The sequence below is a fragment of the Nymphaea colorata genome, chromosome 4 (genome assembly GCF_008831285.2).
Source record: "Nymphaea colorata isolate Beijing-Zhang1983 chromosome 4, ASM883128v2, whole genome shotgun sequence".
Taxonomy (NCBI): domain Eukaryota; kingdom Viridiplantae; phylum Streptophyta; class Magnoliopsida; order Nymphaeales; family Nymphaeaceae; genus Nymphaea; species Nymphaea colorata.
Genome location: NC_045141.1, coordinates 2666524 through 2688439, shown reverse-complemented (window position 1 = coordinate 2688439; position 21916 = coordinate 2666524). Strand labels below are relative to the sequence as shown.

The window sequence follows — 21916 nt, the reverse complement described above, 5'->3', positions numbered from 1 at the left end:
GTCCCACACGCGTGAGGAGCCCGACGCCGCAGCCCGTCTCCCCTTTCTCGTTCCCCTTCTCCCTCGCTTCCCCTCTGCGTCTCTCCCTTACCCACGACCGGAGCTCAGCGTAGAGAAGAAGAAGGAGACGGAGGTCGGTGCGGCAGCGGCGGCGGCGACGGCAGCGGCGGCAGTGGCGACGGCGGCAGCGTGGGTAGGCTTCCTCTCTCGCCCTCTCTGTCTGCTTCTTCTCCTCCCTCCCACGCAGCCTCTCCCTCCTTCGTCAGCACCCCCGGCCACATGATTTCTCCCTCTCCCTCTCTGCTAGAGCTCCCTCCTCGTCCCGTCCGTCTCCTCTTCACCATCTCCCTCTTTTGCCCCACTCGATTTCCCTCCCCTTTGCCGTCTTTCCCCTTTCTGTCCGAACCCTCCTTCCCTCACTCTCTCTTCTGTCCGTCTCTTTTGTCAGCGCCTTTCCCCTACCCTCACGTTCCCTACTTGAGCTCTTCTCCCCATTTTCTATTTGTTTTTCCATTTTTCCCCAACCGAGCACTCTTCTTTACTGATTTTATCACTGTTTGATTGGATTCCAGTTTGGGGGACGTGTTCTTCCCCTCATAACAGTGATTAGAAGGCCTTGGTGTGGCGGCATTGAAGGATTTTAGCTGGTTGGGACCATTTGGACTTGTGAGGTGGCTGCCGGAAGGATTGCAGCAGCCTAGACTCTTGATTTGGGGTGAGCAAGGCGTAATTGAACCCATTTTATTGTATAGTTTCCTTTGGAGCATGTGTAATTATTGTTTGAGCATGCTAGAAGGTAGAATTGATGGTTTGGGATGCATGCAAGCGACCTTGCTTTTGGGGAAAGTGTAGGATTATGTGGGAGAAACGATGATTCGTGTTTATCATGATCATTTAAGCATGATGTTGATTTTCGAGGTAATAGGGAAGCATGGTAGAGATTGTGTGGTTGTGGGGAAGATTTAGGACTGTTTTAGTGAGCTTGTAGCACACGTTTTTGTGAACGGGTGCGTCTTGGAGTTAAGTAAGGAAACTGTAGGTAAGTTGGAGGTGCCTTCGGGGTTCACGCCTTGATTAAAGAAAGTTGCGAGAAAGGCATTAGTGATGGATGGATTGATGACTTTGGGTGTTGATGTTGGTGGCAACGTCGAGATGTAAGGAGGAGGTCTTTTGGAGAGCTTGTTGGTCGACACTACCCGTCGACACCCTCTTGAGGCAATGACACGTGCCACAAGAATTTTGTTTTGTATTTGTTTGAATTGTTTAGGTATCTAGTAGAAGCCTTACCTTTTGTTTCTGTCTGCAGGTACACCGGGCTCGTCTCGTCGACCTTGAGTTTGAAGCTCGAGGAATTTTGAAGAGTTTTGTGAGCGCGCCACAGGTATGGCGACATTCCAAGCAAATCCATGCTTGGGCAAATGTGTGATTGTGTGCTCCTAGGATCACGGGATCCTAGGATTGTGATGTGAATTGATTGATTGTTTCGTGAATGAGTATATGTATGCTTGGATATATAACATGAACTGTTTTGAAAGGCTATTAGTAGTTTGTTTTGAAAATAACGCATTTGCATGTGCATGCTAGAATTGATAACTGTTTAGGACAGATGAGGCGGGGTATCGAGTCGAGTGTCTCTTCGACCCCAATTATGCATTAGATAGCATCATAGAATGATAACTGCATAGGACAGCTACGAGCCAATCGCAGATCGAGACTACTCTCTGTGGTTTGGCTAAGTTTTCAAAGATGTGATTGATGCGATAATTGACATGAATGTGTATTTTGTTGCATATACATTGTCGTGGGCAATAATGCAAATGAATGGATTGGAGGGTAATTGTACCCATAGTGTATGACGACTAGTTATGACTGTTAGTGTTATGAGTAGATCTCGTGTGGAAGCATTTGGAGGTGTGGGTGCACTCGTGAAGTGCACCAACTCGTGAGGTGTGGGTGCACAGGTGTGAATACATTCTTCTAATGATAATAATGAATGATTAAGAGATGAGAGGCCAGTGGGATGTGGCTGTGTGTTTGGGAGAGTCCCGTTCTCGCCACTGGTCTCGCCTGTCGAAGCGCAGGCGGTGCAAGGCCCCAGGGTACTGTTGTGTGTAGTGCTTGGAGCGTTGGGCTCCTGCCTTCCCAACCTGGGTGTCCTAGGGAAGGCTGAGTATCTCTCCTTGGACTTCACACATCCATGGATGAGTGCTCTACCGCTGCAGCGGATGAAATGGATCCATACTGTTATGGGTCACCACGGGGGTTGTCTCTCGGCTGTAGGCCGCCTATGATGTGCACGTGCCTGTGTTGCACCCACATGAACTGTTAATTCACTAAAGTCAATGAAAATGTAATGTATATGATTGTACGTGACTGATGTGCATGTGATTGATGTGAAAACATGTGATTGAAACTATGTACTGTGGCCCATTCACTGGCTTGTACGTGTCGTGCTCTGACACGACATGATGATGAATGATTTTGATAATTGTTTTCTCATTTGAGCCCTATCTAAAAGGGTTTGGTATTTTCCTGGTTTGTTGCCAAACTGCGAAGGCTGAGCCTTCAGTTGTTTTCTTTTTCAGGTTTTGGCGGACCCAGGGTAGCAGGTTGAGCAGATGGCTTCACTCACGTCCTACTGGGGAGGTTTTGGGTTTTGTTTTCTTGTTTAGTGCTGGCACGTCTTGGTTTATTGGTATTGATGTCTTGTTTTTGGATAGACATCAATCATATAGTTGGGGCATTTTTGTTATACACATAGATGTGGTTTGTATATACAAAATGGTTATATAAATGAAGGTTCGCCCCATTGTTTTGAATTGCTTGGCTCATCTCTTTTGAACTGTTGTGTAGTCGCACCTCGATGCTTTATGTTTAGAAAAAAAAAAATGTTTGGGTGTCAAAAGGTCGGGGTGTGACATGCGCCACCCGTACCGGTACCGGTGTCGGACCGGTACCGTGCAGGTACTCCTCTTAAAGAGGAGTACCCGTGTGACAGAGGTTGCTAGCAATATAAATGGCACTCTTGTTGTCACAACAAAGCTTAACAGGATCCACAAGATGAAGGCTCATATCTTTCAATAAACTTTTGAGTCACACTATCTCCATTGTCATAGATGCCATGGCTCGATATTCAACTTCAGTTGATGATAGAGACACCTTGTTCTGTTTCTTGTATCGCCAGAAAATTAATGAATTCCATAAAAACACACAAAAACCAGTGGTAAAGTGCCTATTATTAGGAGATCCACCCCAATCAGCATCGGTATAAGCAACTAATTTTAATGTAGACGAGGAAAATAAAAAAAGTTCTTTGTTGATTGTGTTCTTCACATAACGCACAATTCGCATTGTCGCTCCCATGTGTACTCGAGTGGGCTTTTGTTTGAATTGACTTATGACATGAACTGCATGAGAAATATCTGGCCGGGTGATAGAGAGATAAGAGAGAGCACCAATAATTTGTCGAAAATGAGTAGGGTTCTCTAATATCTCTTCATCATCATTCTTCATTTTTACTCCCAAAGCTTCTGGAGTGTCTATAATTTTGTTGTTAGAAATACCTGCACTATCTATTAATTCACTAGCAAACTTCATTTGCGAAAGCAAATAACGTCTTTTGCTATAGGCAACTTCAATTCTAAGAAAATATGTTAGTCTTCCCAAATCAGTCATTTGAAAGCAATTTTTAAGAAATTGTTTTATCTCTATTATTCCTTTACCATCGTTGTCAATAATTACCATATCATCAACATACAGCAATAAAAAAATTATACCTACAGAAGTATTTTTCACAAACATGGCTGTATCAGAATAGCAAGATTGAAACCCTTGATAAAAAATGACACTACTAAATTTATCAAACCATGCCTTGAGAGCTTGTTTTAAAACATAAAGAGCTTTATTAAGTCATAATACTTTGTTCTGAGGTAGACCAAGTCCAGGAGGAGCGCTCATGAAAACTTCTTCATTTAACTTGCTATTTAGAAAAGCATTTTTAACATCCATTTGAAAAATAGACCATTGTTTAATTGAAGCAACGACAATAAGAGCTTTAACAGAGGTCATATGGGCAACTAGAGCAAAAAGTTTCTTCATAATCAATCTCATATTCATGGGCATATCCCTTAGCAACATGTCTAGCCGTATATCTTTCTAAAGTCCCATCACTTTTAGTTTTGACTTTATAGATCCATCTACATCCTATTGTCTTTTTCCTTATTGGTAGAGAAATAATATCCCAAGTCTCATTGCTTTCAAGGGCTTTAAGCTCATGATTCATGGCACCAATCCAATTTAGGTCATCCTTAGCCTCAAGGTAAGATGATGGCTCATAAAAACAATGATGTGCCATAAGGAAAGCTCTATATTTAGGAGAAAAAGACTCATATGAAATGAATCTTTGAGGAGGCCTAATGTGTCTTTGGGACCTCCGAGGATTGAATTGATTATTTTCTTGGGTTGCATGACCTCTTCTCCTATAAACTATAATGTCTTTTGGAGGATTGATATTAGTAAGACTATCTTCTTTAACTTCTTCAACTTGTTCCTCATCATCGGAATCATCATCATCATAATCCGTCCATAGAAAAACATATTCTAGTTGTTTGGGCTCATTTTTAAAACCATCTTCATTTTCCAAAAATATCACATTTCTAGTAACATATACTTTATCTCATTCTATATCATAACATCTATAGCCCTTTTGTGCTCCCGAATACCCAATAAACACAATTAATAGCTTTGGAGGAAAGCTTATCATCTTTGTTACTTAACATAAAATATTTGCAACCAAAAACCTTAAGTCTATTGTAATTAGGTCTTACATTGTGTAATTTTTCAAATGGAGAAATATGTTTCAAAAGTTTGGTAGGCATTCTATTAATCAAATAGGCTGATGTCAAAACAGCCTCGGCCCAAAAGTTTTTAGGAATGGATAAAAGAAGTGCTCTTGTGGTTTCAATAATGTGCCTATGTTTTCGCTCAGCCACTCCGTTTTGTTGTGGAGTGTTTGGGTAAGTTTTTTGATGTACAATGCCTTTATCTTTTAGAAATCGTTGAAATTCGTTTGACAGAAATTCTCCTCCCGAATCACTTTTAAAGATTTTAATATTGGAGCCAAATTGGGTTTTAATCATGTTATAGAAATTCTTGAAGTTTGCAAATACCTCCGATTTGTGTTTGAGAAAATAAACCCAAGTATGTCTAGAATAATCATCAATAAAGATCACATAATACAAATCCTCCTTTTGACATAATAGGAGTGGGTCCCCACACATCCGAATGCACCAATTCAAAAGGCATTTGGGTAACAAATTTTCTATTATCAAAAGGTAAGGCTTTCATTTTTGCCTTGATACAATCATTACAACAAAAGTTCTTTTGACAATACTTTTCAAGAATGGAAGATGAGACATTTTTTCTAGATTTGAATGTCCAAGCATTTGGTGCCAAGTTTGAATGTCACATTCTTTGATGATATTGCATGAGGGTCTTCAAAGGTCCAAAAATTTTATGTAGTAGAGGTCATTTGTTATAAAACCTTCCCCAATCGTCTTCTTGGATAGACGATCTTGTATCAAGCATTTATATTGTGAAAAAATTGTATCAAAACCAAGGTCATCTATTTGAGAAACGGATAATAAATTTAAGTTTAATTTAGGAATACATCTTACTTGGGGTACTTTCAAAATTTTGGATTCAAAAGTTTGATCAAGATTTTCAACAAAATCAATTTCAAGAGAAGTTCCATCAGCGGTTTTCACAAATGGATATGAATCATTTTTAGTGCATTCAGTGAGTAGGATCCACAAGGAGTCGTATGAAAAGATGCACCTGAATCAATAATCCAAGAATACTTACTTGAATAAGAAGATGCCACGGTAGCCCCCAATGTTGAAGGTGTGCTTCCTCCCTTAAGCAAATGTTAAATGGATTCAATGAGCTTAGGTTGAAGAGCACTTATGAGTTGAATGATTTGAAAGGAGCTTGATTCTTTCTTTTCTTCTTGGATGGGAGCCGCCACATTACTTCTCTTGTCATAAGTTCTTAGTTTTGGACATTTGGGTTTCGTATGTCCTTCTTCTTGACAAGATAACAAATAATTCTTCTTTTTGCTCCTTCATTTGTTTGGTTGAAGCGTGGAGGTCTATAAGACTTCAAGTAGGCCCCCGGCCTAGATGTGGCAAGAACATTCTTGGCTTTTTCTCTATCAAGACAAAGTCTATTTTCTTCCATTTGAAGTTCTACAATAGCCTCATTCATGGTGTTTATTCAGGTCTAAGGCCTATGACAAACTTATAAAACTTGCCACATTGGATTTGCTTTTCTCTAAGTATAAGATCTTGTGCATCAACCCAAGGTGGTTCAAAGATGCTTAATTCATCATACAATTGATCCATTTCAGCCACATAATCTTTAATGGATCTATCTCCTTGTTGAAGATTGTGAACCTTGAGTTGAATATTATGCATATAAGCAACATCTCTCATAGTATGAGTTTTCTTTAGATATTCCCAAGACTCTTGGGCAGAATTTAATTTAGAAATCTTCCCACTAATAGCATTGTCAACACAAGTCAATATCCATGCGATAATCTTGCGATGACCTACACTCCATTCTTCTCATTTCTTATTATATTCAGCCACAACTTTCTCTTTTTCCGTTCCATCCAATTCCACAGCCCTTCCATCAACAAATTTTGTTAAGACTAATTGTGGTTCAATTTTTGTTCTATCAACTAGTCCTCAAAGGCTTTTATTATGAATGAAATGTTTCATAGTTTTAGTCCATTGGATATAGTTTGTTGACGAAAGTTGGGAAATGAAAGAGAAGAGACTTTGTGATCCATTGAGCACAATCAACAAGGAAAGCCCACTTACAATTTATGGAGAAGCTTGATGCCACATGAAGAAAGCACCACCGGTCCACCACGTGAAGAAAATCACAGCAACAATAGAAAAACAGTCACAATTTCAGCAGCCACGGAAGCTTGATATGATAAGCTCAAACCCGTCACGAAGATCACCTTGAATCCACAAGAAATAATGGCCAAGAACCAGCAAGAAGAAAAGCACCTTCTTGAGCCAAACCACAGCCAGCAATATATCAGACACTTGGTGTGCTTCATAGCTCGAAAGGGACAGTACGAGCTGATTCTTCAATCTTTGAAAGGCAGCAAGTCGAAGAGCCAAAACAAGGCTCTGATACCATGTAAATCAGGCCCAAAACTTGATAAGATAAGTGCTTCAAGAGATACACCCTTGTGGCTTTCAACAACTTCAATAAGTAACACACAATAAACCTCAACCTTGAGGAAAAGAGAACATATATATTAAACCCAACAAGATATACAAGAAGAGGCTAAAAAGCCATCCCAAAACAAGGGACAACAGTCCCTTATTTATAGTACAAGGAAAGGAAGAGGGAGATGGCTGTTGGACCATCTCCAACGGCTAGAAATCTAGCCGTTGGAGATTGGCCCAACAGCTAGTTCTCCCCTTTTATAATAAAAAATGGTAAAAACAAAAGAAAAGAAAAAGTACAAAAAGAAAGAGAAAATTACAAACACGACCTAGGTACCCTAAACCTAACTATATATATAAGACATATATTAGCACACTAATATATGTAATATACATACATATAGATATATATATGTATAGGAATACATACATTCTAACATCGACATGGGTACATATACCTTTTAAGAGTGCCTATGCTACCCAAGGTGCAGGTGCAGCATCTTTCCAGAAAAAAATGGGTGCGGGTGCAACAAGGATACACATACATATATACACATAGATATATATATAAATATATGTATGTGTGTGTGGGGGGGGGGGGATTCAAGTCTACTGGATACGGATGCCAAATGTTGCTGGATGGCTAAGCATTAAAAGTACTTGCTACAGGAGCATTAGTAATGGTTTATAACTTTATAGTGCCTTTAGAGATAGGATTATAACTTTTAAATACACATACACATATATATATATAGATGCACACACACATATCAAATTGTCCACAAAAACCAAAATTAACAACTAACAAGCTATATTCTAGCAACAATTTAACCAAAAAAAAACTGTTGGTTGCCACACTATAGCCATGCATGCAACCTAGTCATGTCAAGTTGGGTGTGGCACCCATTTTGAAGAATCCATGTTACTTAACCTTACACACACACACACACACACAACCTCCTCGGCGTTCTCTTTCCTAGGTATGTATCTGTGCAGTTTTATTCAGTTTTTGTGTTTACTGTGCAGAGATCATACCAAGTCATGGTGAATCACATCAACGAGCTTAGTATGTTAATAATCTGTTCTAAAAAAATGAAGCAATAGTTATCATCTTATTCATAGTACCATACTTCTATTGATGTAAGGAAAAACCTTCAAGATGAGAGCAGTCAATCTAGCTTATTGTGTTTTCATGGTATGCAAACATTTAACTTTTAAATAATATATAATATGTTTGTCTGGTATGCATATATGTAACTATTAAACCTGTATGCACAAACAAACTTAAGATAATGTATGGAGATCATACCTCATCCCACAAGTAGAAATAAGAGTTTCTCCAGTGCGGCTTTGTTTTCAAATTTTCAACCTCTTTCCTAAGAGTGTCTTTTGCTGCATCGCTACTGTTGCAGATCCAGGATGGGAGGCTGCTTAGTAATCCAATAATGCTCATAAGCAGGGAACCATGTCAATATGAACAAGAAATAACAAACCAGGAAAGAATAGGTGCATAAGGTACTGCATATGCAGCTAATCGTGGATCTGAATAGTATTCTTCAGATTTTGGATGGTCAGCTGCACACCAATGGAACAGGACATCAATATTTTTTCAATGAAATTAGCAACCAGACAAATGATTTGTCGGACTTGCATTTCAACATTTAAGCTAAAAATTATATATGTCCAAATGTCCATTCGACATAGAAAAGACAATTTTCATAATATGAGGAACAGAAATCAGAATCGATTCTAAATGTTCATTAAAAGCTAAGTATATATTTTCCATGGAATAATAAATGTTCATCAAGTTACTATCAGCTATTGTTAGCAATTAGCATGATACCTGGCCAAGGGCAGGTGTATGCTAGGATACGCATGTTCTCCCCCCATCTGCAAAAAAAGGGGCTAATCCTGTATTGAAGAAGCCACTTGAAATGTCTCTCTAGTGCATCATACCAGTCATCACTACCATGTTCCACACCAAAACGGTCCTCAATCACCGTCTCTGAGACCTAGATGTAAACAACAAATCTGATCAGTTCACCAGATTCCAGATCTTGAAATAGTAAAAGGAAACCTAATCTAAACAGCAGAAGGGGAGAAACGGTATTTTCAGATTTTTTTTCTCTTAAAATCATGTAAACCTGATTTGCTTCAACCTTGAGGTTTTAACAGAAAATAGGAATTCAGAGAGTTATCTTATAACATTTCAAAGAGTTGCATTCTTGAAATATATAAACATACATAGAGGTGATGCTTCTTGGTTTGAGCAATTCAAATGAGTAGTGTTCTTGCAAGTGCAAACAAATATGGAGGTGATGCCTCATACTTTTCACAGGAACATGGCACCCAACTTGAATGCAAAGAAACAGAATTCAAGACCTGACCTCACTTGCTATTTATGCAATAAAAAAACTCATACTGAAGCGATTACTATGTCATACAGATTCAGGGTGCAGGTGCTGGTGTTAAGAAATAAGATACATATTATCTATACTCATGTATACATAATACATATATGATTATAGGATATATATATATATATTTCATTTGTAATGTAGGAGTTTTCTTGTATTTTTGTAGTTATTGAGTTATTAGGTTTGTATTTTTGTTTTTATATTTTTTACTTTCTGCACTAGCCCAATGGCTAGTGCTTGCTGGGCCTTTTTTAGAAGTGTATTAGTCATTGCCTATATATATGGCACAATTGATTCCTCATTGTAAGCTGTAAATTTACAGCAGATTCAATAATTCAACAAGATATTCTTCGTCTTCTTTTTTTTGTGGCCTTAGTGCCTAAGTGACTGTTATAATTACTTTTCATGGTATCAGAGCCATTGGGCTGTTATTTGAAGAATTTTTAGCAGCCCTTGCACTGATTTGAGCTGCTGGTTCGCTGAAGAATTTCTGAAACTGGCTGTTGCTGAGATCTAATCAGATTCAAGCCATCATCAGGTGCACAATCTGTTCATTATTTCTGCTCACTATTTTGGCAAATACAAACAGCAATTTTGCCGAATATAAGCAGTTTTCTTCCCTGCACTCCAAGTGCATGCCTGATTTCAGCAGATTCAGGCTTCAAAATTCTGTGCTTTCAAAGAGTAAAAGCCTTTTATTGCAGCTGATCATCATTTTCTCAAAACTATTATTGCTGCTCACCAACTGTTTGATGAAATTTTGAGAAGAATTTTTTAGTTCTTTCAAGAAGTAAAAGCCTTCATTGCCACTAATCATCATTTCCTGAAGATTACTATTGCAGATCACCAACTGTTTGGTGAAATTTTTAGAAGAACCTTTTTTTGTCTTTCTTGGAGATTATTATTCAAAATCTTGAAGATTGCTTTTATAGAAGATTTCAAGATTTCGTTTGAAGGCGGAACCTATGTCGCTCCACACAAGCTTCATGGATCCAATTAAACTTATGGGCCAAATGGAAATGCACAACAAAGGGAAACATCTATGGGGCTTCACAAGAGGTATGACTACTCCTCCTTCTCTCAAGTTAACAAAGTTGAAAATGGTGTTGGGAAAGAATTAGATGGAGTAGAAAGACAAAATGCTATGAGTGACTATTACAAAAAACTAGTTCATTGGGAGGCCAAAAACTCAAAGATTAAAGAATGGTTTACAGAACATTGAACCAAGAATTGCTCAAAATCTCATGTACTATGAGAGGACAAGTGAGATATGAGAATATCTTAAAGGCATGTTCACTCAAAAGGATATGACCCAAAATTATCTTTTGATCAAAAGGCTCAAAACATCAAACAAGGACAGAAAAGTGTAAGATATTACTTTATAAAAATCTCTAGCATTTGGAATGAGTTGAGCCACAACTCAACCCCAAGCTTGGAATGGATTGCAAGTGTTATGAAATTAAAAGAAATGAAGTTGATGAACTTAGTTTTTTTCAATTTCTTCAAGGGACCCCAATTTGAGCAAACAAGGTTTGCTTTATCGTCTCTAGCCTCTCCTCCACTCATTCGTGAATTTCTTACCAAGTTAAGTGGAGAAGAAACTAGAATGAGTTTGACAAAAGAGGTGGATAGTGGTCTTGTATCTCAAAAAGAAGATAAATTTCTACCTGCTTCAAGACCCGGAAGCAATATTAGAACTTATAGACCACCTCATTTTAAGAATCAAAACAAAAGGAGAATATAAAATTACTTTTCATTTTTGTCATGAGCCAGGTCACCGAAGACCCCATTGTCCAAAACTTTAAGATAAACAACAACGAAAGACAACCACGAAGCTATGGAGGAAACTTCAATCAAGGAGGAGGAACATATTCTCAAAATAGGCAAGGCAACTCTAGACCATTTGATCAAAAGAAGGTTGCAAATGTTCAAAATGAAGGATGCGATCTTGCAACAATTTTCCCAACATTGAACCAAATCATGACGGCTCTTCAACCTATGATAAAGGAGTTAAATTCTAGAGCTCTAGCTACAAGGGCATCCACTTCCACCACTTCCGGTATGGTCCCTTGGCTTTTAGATTCTGGATCATCATTTCATATGACACCTAATATATCCTTTTCGACTAAGTTTGTACAAGCAAAAAGGTAGTCTAGTGTACTTACCGCTGATGGAACATCTTTGAATGTTAAAATTTTTTGGAAATTTTGAAAAAGAAATTAGGGAAAAGCAAAAATTTTACATACCAAAAGTTAGTTATGTACCCAAACTCACAGCGAAAAAGAGGAATGAGATATCACTTCATTTGTATCGTAAATGGGGAGAGGCTGAGGCTGAGCAACTTTTCTTATCTCAAATTTTAGATCTTCATTTTGATACAATTTTCTCATCAAGTAAATGTTTGGTGCAAAATTATCAAATTGAGAAGTTGATTGGGGAAGGTCTTAGAAAGGGAGATCTTTACTACATTAGAAAATTGTCTAAGATGACTTCTACCAAGACTTTTTCTATCAAGGACTTCAAGTGTAATGAGTGATACATGGAAATATAAAATCCAATATTACCTGTATCGTACGATATGCACGCGTATTGAACGATACGTATCGTATAGGTCTTAAAAACCTATACGATACGTTAACGATACACGATTCGCTCTTTTATCGTTAGCGTAAAAACGTATTTTTGCGTTATATTTCAAATCCTACACTCCTCTCTCTCTCTCTCTCTCTTTCCTTGTTTCTAAATATTCCAAGAGATGTGAGATGGAGAGATTTTGCCCATTTTCATCAAACATCACTAAGGATTCATAAAAAAATGAATGATTATAGTTGAATCATGAAAGATGATAACTATATGTTTTGAACTTATGAATTGTGATGTAATCTATAAAATTTTCAAGTCTAAAATGGTGATGGATGCTTATTATGTTATTTTGAATTTCTTATTTTTGAATGTGTTGTTGATATACATGAATGTAACTTTCTTCCTTATTTATGGTGTTTTTTTTATATATATTGAATACATTTTTCTTGATTTTTTTCTGATTTTCTGTTTACTTGTTCGGATTTTTCTCCATTTTTATGATTTTTATGATTTTTTATGATTTTTTAATATTTTTTTAATCATAAAATTAATTTTATGATACGTTACGATATGTTTGCAATACGTTACTGTTGAATTAGAAGAGTTTATGTTTCTAGGTGGTTCTTTGCAATATTTAATAGTTCTGAGGTCTCTTTAAACATTCCTCTATTTTCTGTTGATGTACTTTGTAAATCTCTCTTCAACCCTAATCTCTTTATTATGGAGATTAGGGTTAGTGAATGTAGGAACGTTTCTCTCTCTAAGGCTGCTGGCTGTAACATGGTATCAGAGCCGGTGATCTCCACCCTTCTCCGCCGGCGGCTGTCGTGATTTTCCCCTTCTTTCTGGAAGAGAGTCAACCCGCTGACATACTTGGCTGAAATTCAGCTGGAAAAGTCAATCAGATTCAGATATCATGGCAAATAAGAACACTGGACCTGATTTCCCTTTTTCTGATGTGATCAATCAATTTCTGACATCTTTAAACAATATAGAACAATAGAAGCTCCGGTTCCAGATCTGCATGAGAAGTATTCTAGTCTCAGACGACTGATTTTCAGTATCGTATTGCTATGACAAACTTGTATGTTCTTTTAGCCAGACTGAATTCAGATTGCAGACAAAGGATTGAAAAACAAGATATCTTGTGGCAATTAGAAACAGTAACAGAACGATTAGCAAGGAAAAATTAGATGATAATGAAGAAAGAGAGGTGAAAATATGGAAACAAAAGGAAGTTTTTCAGATTAATATTCGGAGGTAGGTTTGAGAATTCAGACACAGCAGCGGAAAGTGTAATTTTAGGTTTCAAAGACAGCAGAAAGTATATCTGAATTTCATATTTAAGATGTCTAACAAATTAGGAGGCGTTTGATTGCCTCCCATCTTAAGGATTTTAGAACTGTGGGTTTAAAATCAGACCCACCTCCCTCCGGTCTTAACCCTTTTCTCAAGGCAAAAAGCCAAAAGAAGGATTTCAAGTGTGGATCTTAGGTCCGGCCTAAGATCCTAAGTTTGATGAACCATGGGTTTTACTGTGGATCTTTTGCTAGAACAGCAGAAGCATAACACATATATCCATAGCAATCCATGGATTTCAAATCTGAAGTAATGAAATGCCCTCTTAGGGTTTCAGAGACTGATGCCTTTAAGGATGAGAAAGATCTGGAAGAAGGCAGAATAAATTGACATTATCGGCAGAAAGTAAGAGGAGATCATAGAGGAAGAAGGCAAACTAGTAAAACTGATAGAAGGAAGAATGATAACCAGAAAACCCCATTGCAGCAGACGAGAGATCTCCAGTTCACTCCAGTGGCAAACTGCTCCAATTCTAACACCGATCTAATAACATGTTAGAATTCAATGTCCAGATTCATCCATGTGAAGAAGAGGAGACGACAGAGAGCAAATGGATTCTTTCAAAGGTATGGCCGTAGTCACAAAGATCTTATACATGTTCTAACCTTCATTAAATATGTGCAATCATTTAGATTAACTAAAGAGGATATGATGGTGTACAAAAAATAACAAGCCTGCCATTGTGCACAATAAATCACAGGCCGGATTGGGTTTAAACCCAGATCCAAATGCAAACATATACAAATATAAAGGTAGACAGAAAGGAAGAAGAGTTACCCCTCTTTACACAAGCACATACTAAGTAAAGAAGGAATGTCAAACTGCAAGCCACTAGCCATATCTAATGTGATCAAACACAAGCACAACCTTTAAAGATGGAGATCTGTATCATGAGCTCACCAGGTATCAGAGTTTGGCAGGCACACATACACTAAAGCATCTTACTCTAATGGACCGGATATTGTTTATATTGTGAATCAAGTGTCCCAATTTTTGCATAAGCCAGAGACAGGACACATGGATGCAACTAAAAGAACTCCTGTGTTTCAACTAAAAGTCACTTACTAACTAAAAGAACTATTCTCTCATTGTTTTTCTTTGTTTTCTGTTCAAGACGGATTCTGACACGATCTTTAAATTTCTAAATGCTATGCATTGATTAGGAAGACTCTTTTGAAATAAATAGCATCTTACCGTAAAGAATGGCACAAGCTGATTATTCCACTAAATGATGACATTTAACCAGAACAGTATGCTTAATAAAAATGACTGCAATCTTACATCTACCAGCCACAAGCTACTTTTTGCAATTGACTTAAGTAGAAGTAGAGCATCAATGTAGATGTATTTTTTTTGCTAAACCCAGTTGATACTTATTTCACAATAGAAATTAGAGTAGGCAAGCTAGTTCATGCTTTATTATTTTTTAGTGTAAGCTAATTCACTGATTGACATATACTTGCAGCATATGGACACACTCAAAAGAACACAAGACATGCCTTTTTTCCCATCTGTGTGTATGTAACTTCACAACTACATATGGGGACATGGGCTTAAGTTGAAGGACCCCTATGAATAGACTTCCAAGAGGCATCCAAGTTTCACGCCTGAAGCCTGGAGCTCAAAGTTGTCTACAAGCTTAACTGATAAGCTGGGCCGTTTCTATTGTCCTAAATTTCCTTAAGCCAAAGATTGAGAGGCAACTTCACATGGATACTCTTTCTATAAATTCTACACCCATTTATATAATAAAGGAACTTAGTGAAAACAGCAGTTCCCTTGAATACATATTCACATCCATATAACATTTGGAAAAGTTTGGCACAGTGTACCACCAGCCATATTAATGTCAATTTTCAATGTCTAGCTTTTCTAGTCTTCCACTCCAGACTAGGTCAATTGCTCTACAAATAGGAAGTGTTCTCCAGAATTAAGAGAAAAAGATACAATTTTAGCCAACATGAAACTGCCACATTTGAAAACAGTGAACATGTAACGCTTTTGATTTCTCGCAAGTGGAGTTGGAGCGGGTCCAGATCCGGACCCGAACCCTTTGGCGTGAAGGAGCCCGACCCGAGGGCTCTTCTCCCTCGCCTTTCCCTCGTCTCCCTCGTCTTCCTCTCAGTCCCCTTGTTGCCTCTCGTGCCAGCGCGTAGAAGAAGGAGAAGACGGAGGATTGGTGCAGGGCAACGACGAGAGCTGTGGCAGTGGCGGTCAGGTGATGCTTCAGACTTCTCTCCGCCACCTCCTTCCTCTTCCTTCTTCTCCTCCTCCCTCTATCAACGCCTTCCCCTGCCACACGTTTTCTTTCCCTCCCTCTCTTCTCGAGCTCCCTCCTCGTCTCATTTGTCTCCTCCTCACCATCTCCCCCATTTTCCCTCGCCGTGCTATCCCTCTTCCGCCTCTCTCACGCCTTCTCACCCTCCCCGTCTGTCTCTCCTCTCTTTTTGAACCCTCTCTGCCCACGTTCTCTCTCTCCTGCCACGTTTCCCCTCTCCTGCTCATGCGGTCTCTCTCTCCCTTACCCGAACACTGGGTTTCTCCTCTCTCACCGTCTCCCTCACGTGTGCAGCCCCACTCCCATCCTCTCGTGCCCTCTTTCTCTCATTTGACTTTAGCCTCCTCCCTCGCAACTACAGGAGGTCCTACTCAAACGACAGACCCTTCTTTTGACCTCTTTTTCACTAAATCTCACCCTATTTACGATTGTTTGATCGGATTTCAACTTAGGGGACTGGTCTCCCCTTTCATAACAGCGACTTGAAGGCCTTGGTGGTGGCGGCATTGAAGGATTTTAGCCGCTTAGAGATCACTCGGACTCGTGAGGTGGCTGCCGGAAGCATCGCAGCAGTTTGGGCTCTTGCATTGGGGTGAGCAAGACCTAATCGAGCTTAGATTGTTGAGTAATATTTATTAGAGCATGTATAGTTATTGTTTAAGCATGCTAGACTCATGATTTGATGTTTTGGGTAGCTTTTTAGCGATGTTGCTATTTTGGAGGAAGTTTATGACTATTTGTGAGAAGAACAAGAATCCATGTGCATATCTACCTCTTTACCATGAGTTGTTGATTTTTGAAGTTATTGGAAAACATGGTAGAGGTTGGACGTGGTTGAGAAGATATAGGACTGTTACTACAACTTGCGGTTCATAATATTGCGATGGGCGTATTTCTTTGTCAGTTGGAGAAGAGCATGCAAGTTGGGTGTATTTTTGGGTAGGCACCTCAACTAGAAAAAGCTATTGAGAAGTGTGTTAGTGATGGATTGATCAAAACTTTGAGTTTAGATGGTTGGTCACAACCTCAAAGGATTGGAAAGAGGCCTATTGGAGGGTTTTGTGAGTCGATACTACTCGTCGACACCCTTTTGAGGCAATGACATGCCTCAACGATTATATTTTTACACTTGTATGAATTGTATAGCGAAGCGAGTGTAGAACTTACCTTTTCATTGTGTTTGCAGGTACGCCGGGCACGTCTAGTAGACCTTGAGTGACTAGGTTGTAGCTTGAGGCATTTTGGATATCTTGGCGACGTGCGACAGGTATGATGGCATTCCAGGCAAATCCCGGCCTGGGGCCAACTAGACTGTGTGTTTTGAGGATCATTGGATCCTATGACCATGATGTGATTGAATGATTGTATACATGAGAATTGAATGTTTATGTGATAAGTTTTGTTTTGAAAATTACTACGTAATTGCATGTGCATGCTAGAATTGATAACTGCTTAGGACAGATGAGGTGGGGTATCGAGTCGAGTGTCTCCTTGACCCCAACTGTGCATTAGAAAACATCCTAGAATGATAACTGCATAGGACAGCTACGAGCCAATCACGGATCGAGACTACTCTCTGTGGTTTGGCTAAGTTTTGGAAGATATGATTGATGTGATAAGTGATGTGAACGTTGTAATGTTTTCGTATGTTTTGCCTTGGGCATGATACAATGAATGGAATTGAAGGGTAGTTGTACATGTATTGCTATGACGGCTAGCTAAGAATGTTAATTATATATGTAGCCCTCGTGTGGAGGCATTTGGAGGTATGGGTGCACTCGTGGAGTGAACCAACCTCATGAGCTAGCTGGTCATCTTGTGATTGTGTTTTTAAAATGTTAAATAAGAAATAATAAGAGATGAGAGGCCAGTGGGTTGTGGCAATGTGTTTGGGAGACGTCCCGCTTTCGCCACTGGTCTCGCCTGTTCGGAGCGCAGGTGGTGCAAGGCCCCAGGGTACTGTTGTGTGTTGTGCTTGGAGCGTTGGGCTCCCGCCTTCCCAACCTAGGTGTCTTAGGGAAGGCTGAGTATCTCTCCTTGGAATTCACACATCCATGGATGAGTTGTAACGTTTGTTATTTTGGCAGAGCGGGTCGGGTCAGGGTCCAGACCCGGACCCGAGCCCCACTCGCATAAGGGGGCCCCGACGCTGCAACCCATCTCCCCTTCCTTGTTTCCCCTATTCTCCGTCATTTCCCCCTCTTCGCCTGCTACGACCAACACAGTGAAGATCGAGGACGGTGGGTGGAGCAGCGGCGACGGCGACGACAACGGCGGCGGTGGCGACGGCGGCAGCGTGGTAAGCTCTCTCTCTCTCGCCCTCTCTATCTGCTTCTTCTCCTCCCTCCCACGCAGCCTCTCCCTCCTTCGACAGCACCCCCCTGCCGCACGTTTTCTTCCTCTCCCTCTCTGCTAAAGCCCCCTCCTCATCCCGTCCGTCTCCTCTTCACCATCTCTTCCATTGCCCCGCTTGATTTCCCCTTCCCTCTGCCGTTTTACCCCTTTTTATCCAAACCCTCCCTCTCTCGTTGTCTCCCCTCTCTATCAGCGCCCCTTTCTCTCTTTCATTTCAGCTTTTCCCACTACTACCGTGGGTCTCTCCTAATGACAGATTCTGTTTTGAACTTCATTTGGACGATTGTTGACTCATTTATGGCTTTTTGGGTCGGATTGCAGCTGGGGACGCTTTTTCCTCTCTTACCAGCATGTAGGGCGTGTGGTGAGGAGCGGCAGCAAGCAATCTTGGGCATTGGCACTTGACCGGACGCGTGAAGTGGCTGCTAGAAGGGTTGCAGCAGTTTGGACGCTTAGATTGGGGTGAGCAAGGCCTAATTAAGCTCAAATTATTGAATATTACCTATTAGAGCTAGTATAATTATTGTTTGAGCATGCTAGGGCTTAGAATTGGTGTTTTGGGACTCATGTTAGCGATTTTGTTTTTGGGGGAAAGTCTAGGATTATGTTCAAAAACGTTGATTAATGCCTATAATGATCATTTAAGCATGATATTGATTTTCGAGGTAATAGGGAAGCATGGTAGAGATTGTGTGGTTGTGAGGAAGATTTAAGACTGTTTTAGTGAGCTTGTAGCACACGTTTTTGTGAACGGGTGCGTCTTGGAATTAAATAAAGAAAGTGTACGTAAGTTGGAGGTGCCTTCGGGGTTGACGCCTTGATTAAAGAAAGTTGCGAGAAAGGCATTAGTGATGGATGGATTGATGACTTTAGGACTTGATGTTGGTGGCAACGTCGAGATGTAAGGAGGAGGTCTTTTGGAGAGCTTGTAGGACGACACTACCCGTCGACACCCTCTTGAGGCGGTGACACGTGCCTCAATAATTATGTTTTGTATTTGTTTGAATTGTCGAGGTATGTAGTAGGAATCTTACCTTTTGTTTATGTCTGCAGGTACACCGGGCTCGTCCCGTCGACCTTGAGTTCGAAGCTCGAGGAATTTTGAAGAGTTTTGTGAGCGCGCCACAGGTATGGCGACATTCCAAGCAAATCCATGCTTGGGCAAATGTGTGATTGTGTGCTCCTAGGATCACGGGATCCTAGGATTGTGATGTGAATTGATTGATTGTTTCGTGAATGAGTATATGTATGCTTGGATATATAACATGAACTGTTTTGAAAGGCTATTAGTAGTTTGTTTTGAAAATGACGCATTTGCATGTGCATGCTAGAATTGATAACTGTTTAGGACAGATGAGGCGGGGTATCGAGTCGAGTGTCTCCTCGACCCCAATTGTGCATTAGATAGCATCATAGAATGATAACTGCATAGGACAACTATGAGCCAATCGCAGATCGAGACTACTCTCTGTGGTTTGGCTAAGTTTTCAAAGATGTGATTGATGCGATAATTGACATGAATGTGTATTTTGTTGCATATACATTGTCGTGGGCAATAATGCAAATGAATGGATTGGAGGGTAATTGTACCCCTAGTGTATGACGGTTAGTTATGACTGTTAGTGTTATGAGTAGACCTCGTGTGGAGGCATTTGGAGGTGTGGGTGCACTCGTGAAGTGTACCAACCTCATGAGCTAGCCAGTCAATCTGTGAATACATTCTTCTAATGATAATAATGAATGATTAAGAGATGAGAGGCCAGTGGGATGTAGTGGGATGTGGCTGTGTGTTTGGGAGACGTCCCGTTCTCGCCACTGGTCTCGCCTGTCGGAGCGCAGGCGGTGCAAGGCCCCAGGGTACTGTTGTGTGTTGTGCTTGGAGCGTTGGGCTCCCGCCTTCCCAACCTGGGTGTCCTACGGAAGGCTGAGTATCTCTCATTGGACTTCACACATCCATGGATGAGTGCTCTACCGCTGCAGCGGATGAAATGGATCCATACTGTTATGGGCCATCACGGGGGTTGTCTCTCGGCTATAGGCCGCCCATGGTATGCACGTGCTTGTGTTGCACCCACAGGAACTGCTAATTCACTAAAGTTAATGAAAATGTAATGTAAATGATTGAATGTATGAGATTGATGTGCGTGTGAATGATGTGTTTATGAGTGCAAATGAGATGTTTAAGCATGCCTAGCATGTGATTGAAATTGTGTTATTGTATCCATCAAGTGGCCTCTGCATGTCGTGCCCTGACACGACATGATGATAGATGGTTTTGATGTTGTTATCATATTTGAGCCCTAAATGAAAGGGTTCGGTATTTTCCTGGCTTGTTGCCATACTGCGAAGGCTGAGCCTTCATTTGCTTTCTTTTTCAGGTTTTGGCAGACCAGGGGTAGCAGGTTGAGCAAATGGCTTCACTCACGTCCTACTGGGAGGTTTTGGGTTTTGTTTGTATAGTGTCGGCGCGTCTTGCTTCGTTTGTATTGATGTCTTATTTTGTTAGGCATCAATGTTAGGATTTTGGGGCATTTTTGTCATGTATAGGGATGTGATTTTGTGTGAAATGATGTTGTTCTATAAATGAAAGTTAGTCCCATTGTTTTGAATTACTTGGCTCATTTCTTTTGAACTGTTGTGTAGTCACACCTCGATGTTTGATGTTTAGAAAAAAAAAAAAAAATGGTTGAGCGTCAAAAGGTCGGGGTGTGACATGAGTGCTCTACCGCTGCAGCGTGAATGGATCCATATCGATTCGGGCCACCACAGGGGTTGTCTCTCGGCTGTAGGCCGCCCGCGGTGTGAACGTGCCTGTGTTTTGCACCCACAGGAACTGTCAATTCACTAAAGTTAATGAAAATGATAAGAATGAGAATGATATGTTATGCATAGTTGTATGTTATTTGTGATTAGATCATATCTGAGCCCTTACCTAGAGGTTTAGGGATTTTTCTGGTTTGTTACCATACTGCGAAGGCTAAGCCTTCAGTTGTTTTCTTTTTCAGGTTTTGGCGGACCAGGGGCAGCAGATTGATCAGGTGGCTTCACTCACATCCTACTGGGGAGGTTTTGGGTCAAATGTCGTGCTGGTGCGTCTTGTTTTGGTTTTATTGATGTCTGGTTTTGAATTGTTGTGTCGTCGCACCTTAATGTTTTATGTTAAAAAAAAAAAAAATTCTTGTGAGGCTCAAAAGGGTTGGGGTGTGGCAAAACAAGATATTGATAATGAAATTAAATGTATCAGACATTGTTCTGAACCTCAAGAAATTCAATAGAATTAGAGTTTTATTGCGCCCTTGAATTCTACTTCATATAAGCAGCTCTTATAAATAACAGTCCAGATGTACGATAGATTTTCAGATGCAACATTTTTATGAACAGGAGGGGAAAAGAACAGGATACCCCAAATACAGCAGGAAGGGATGGGGTCATTGGAAGAACAAAATCCCAGACTGTCACATTCAACTTAATATGGACTGAGAAATTTGTTGAAATATCTTCATCCATTATGTCCACTGATCCAGAATCTGCAGAAAATTCAGAAAATGCGGGCATTTGCAATATCTTCTTCAAGGTAGCAGATGTAGCTTGTACTCTTTTTAACTGCAAGGCATAAATAACTTATTTATAAGCAAAAGGACATGGTGAAGATTAAAGGAACACGAGACCAAAACCCGGTA

At 40.0% G+C, this 21916-nt stretch overlaps 1 protein-coding gene across 7 annotated transcripts in view; it reads right to left on the bottom strand.

Annotated features, from left to right (window-relative positions):
* LOC116252613 (uncharacterized) overlaps positions 1–21916 on the bottom strand; it is an 89337-nt gene that overhangs the window by 50250 nt on the left and 17171 nt on the right. For 6 of the 7 annotated variants that reach the window (XM_031626996.2, XM_031626997.2, XM_031626992.2 and 3 more), the window contains 4 exons: positions 21639–21839; positions 9088–9256; positions 8738–8819; positions 8554–8647 (listed from right to left, as the gene is read on the bottom strand). In XM_031626996.2, the coding sequence (XP_031482856.1) occupies positions 8554–8647; positions 8738–8819; positions 9088–9256; positions 21639–21839 (546 nt within the window). The remainder of the gene's footprint in view (positions 1–8553; positions 8648–8737; positions 8820–9087; positions 9257–21638; positions 21840–21916) is intronic. The other variant, XM_031626995.2, reaches the window with a different exon arrangement.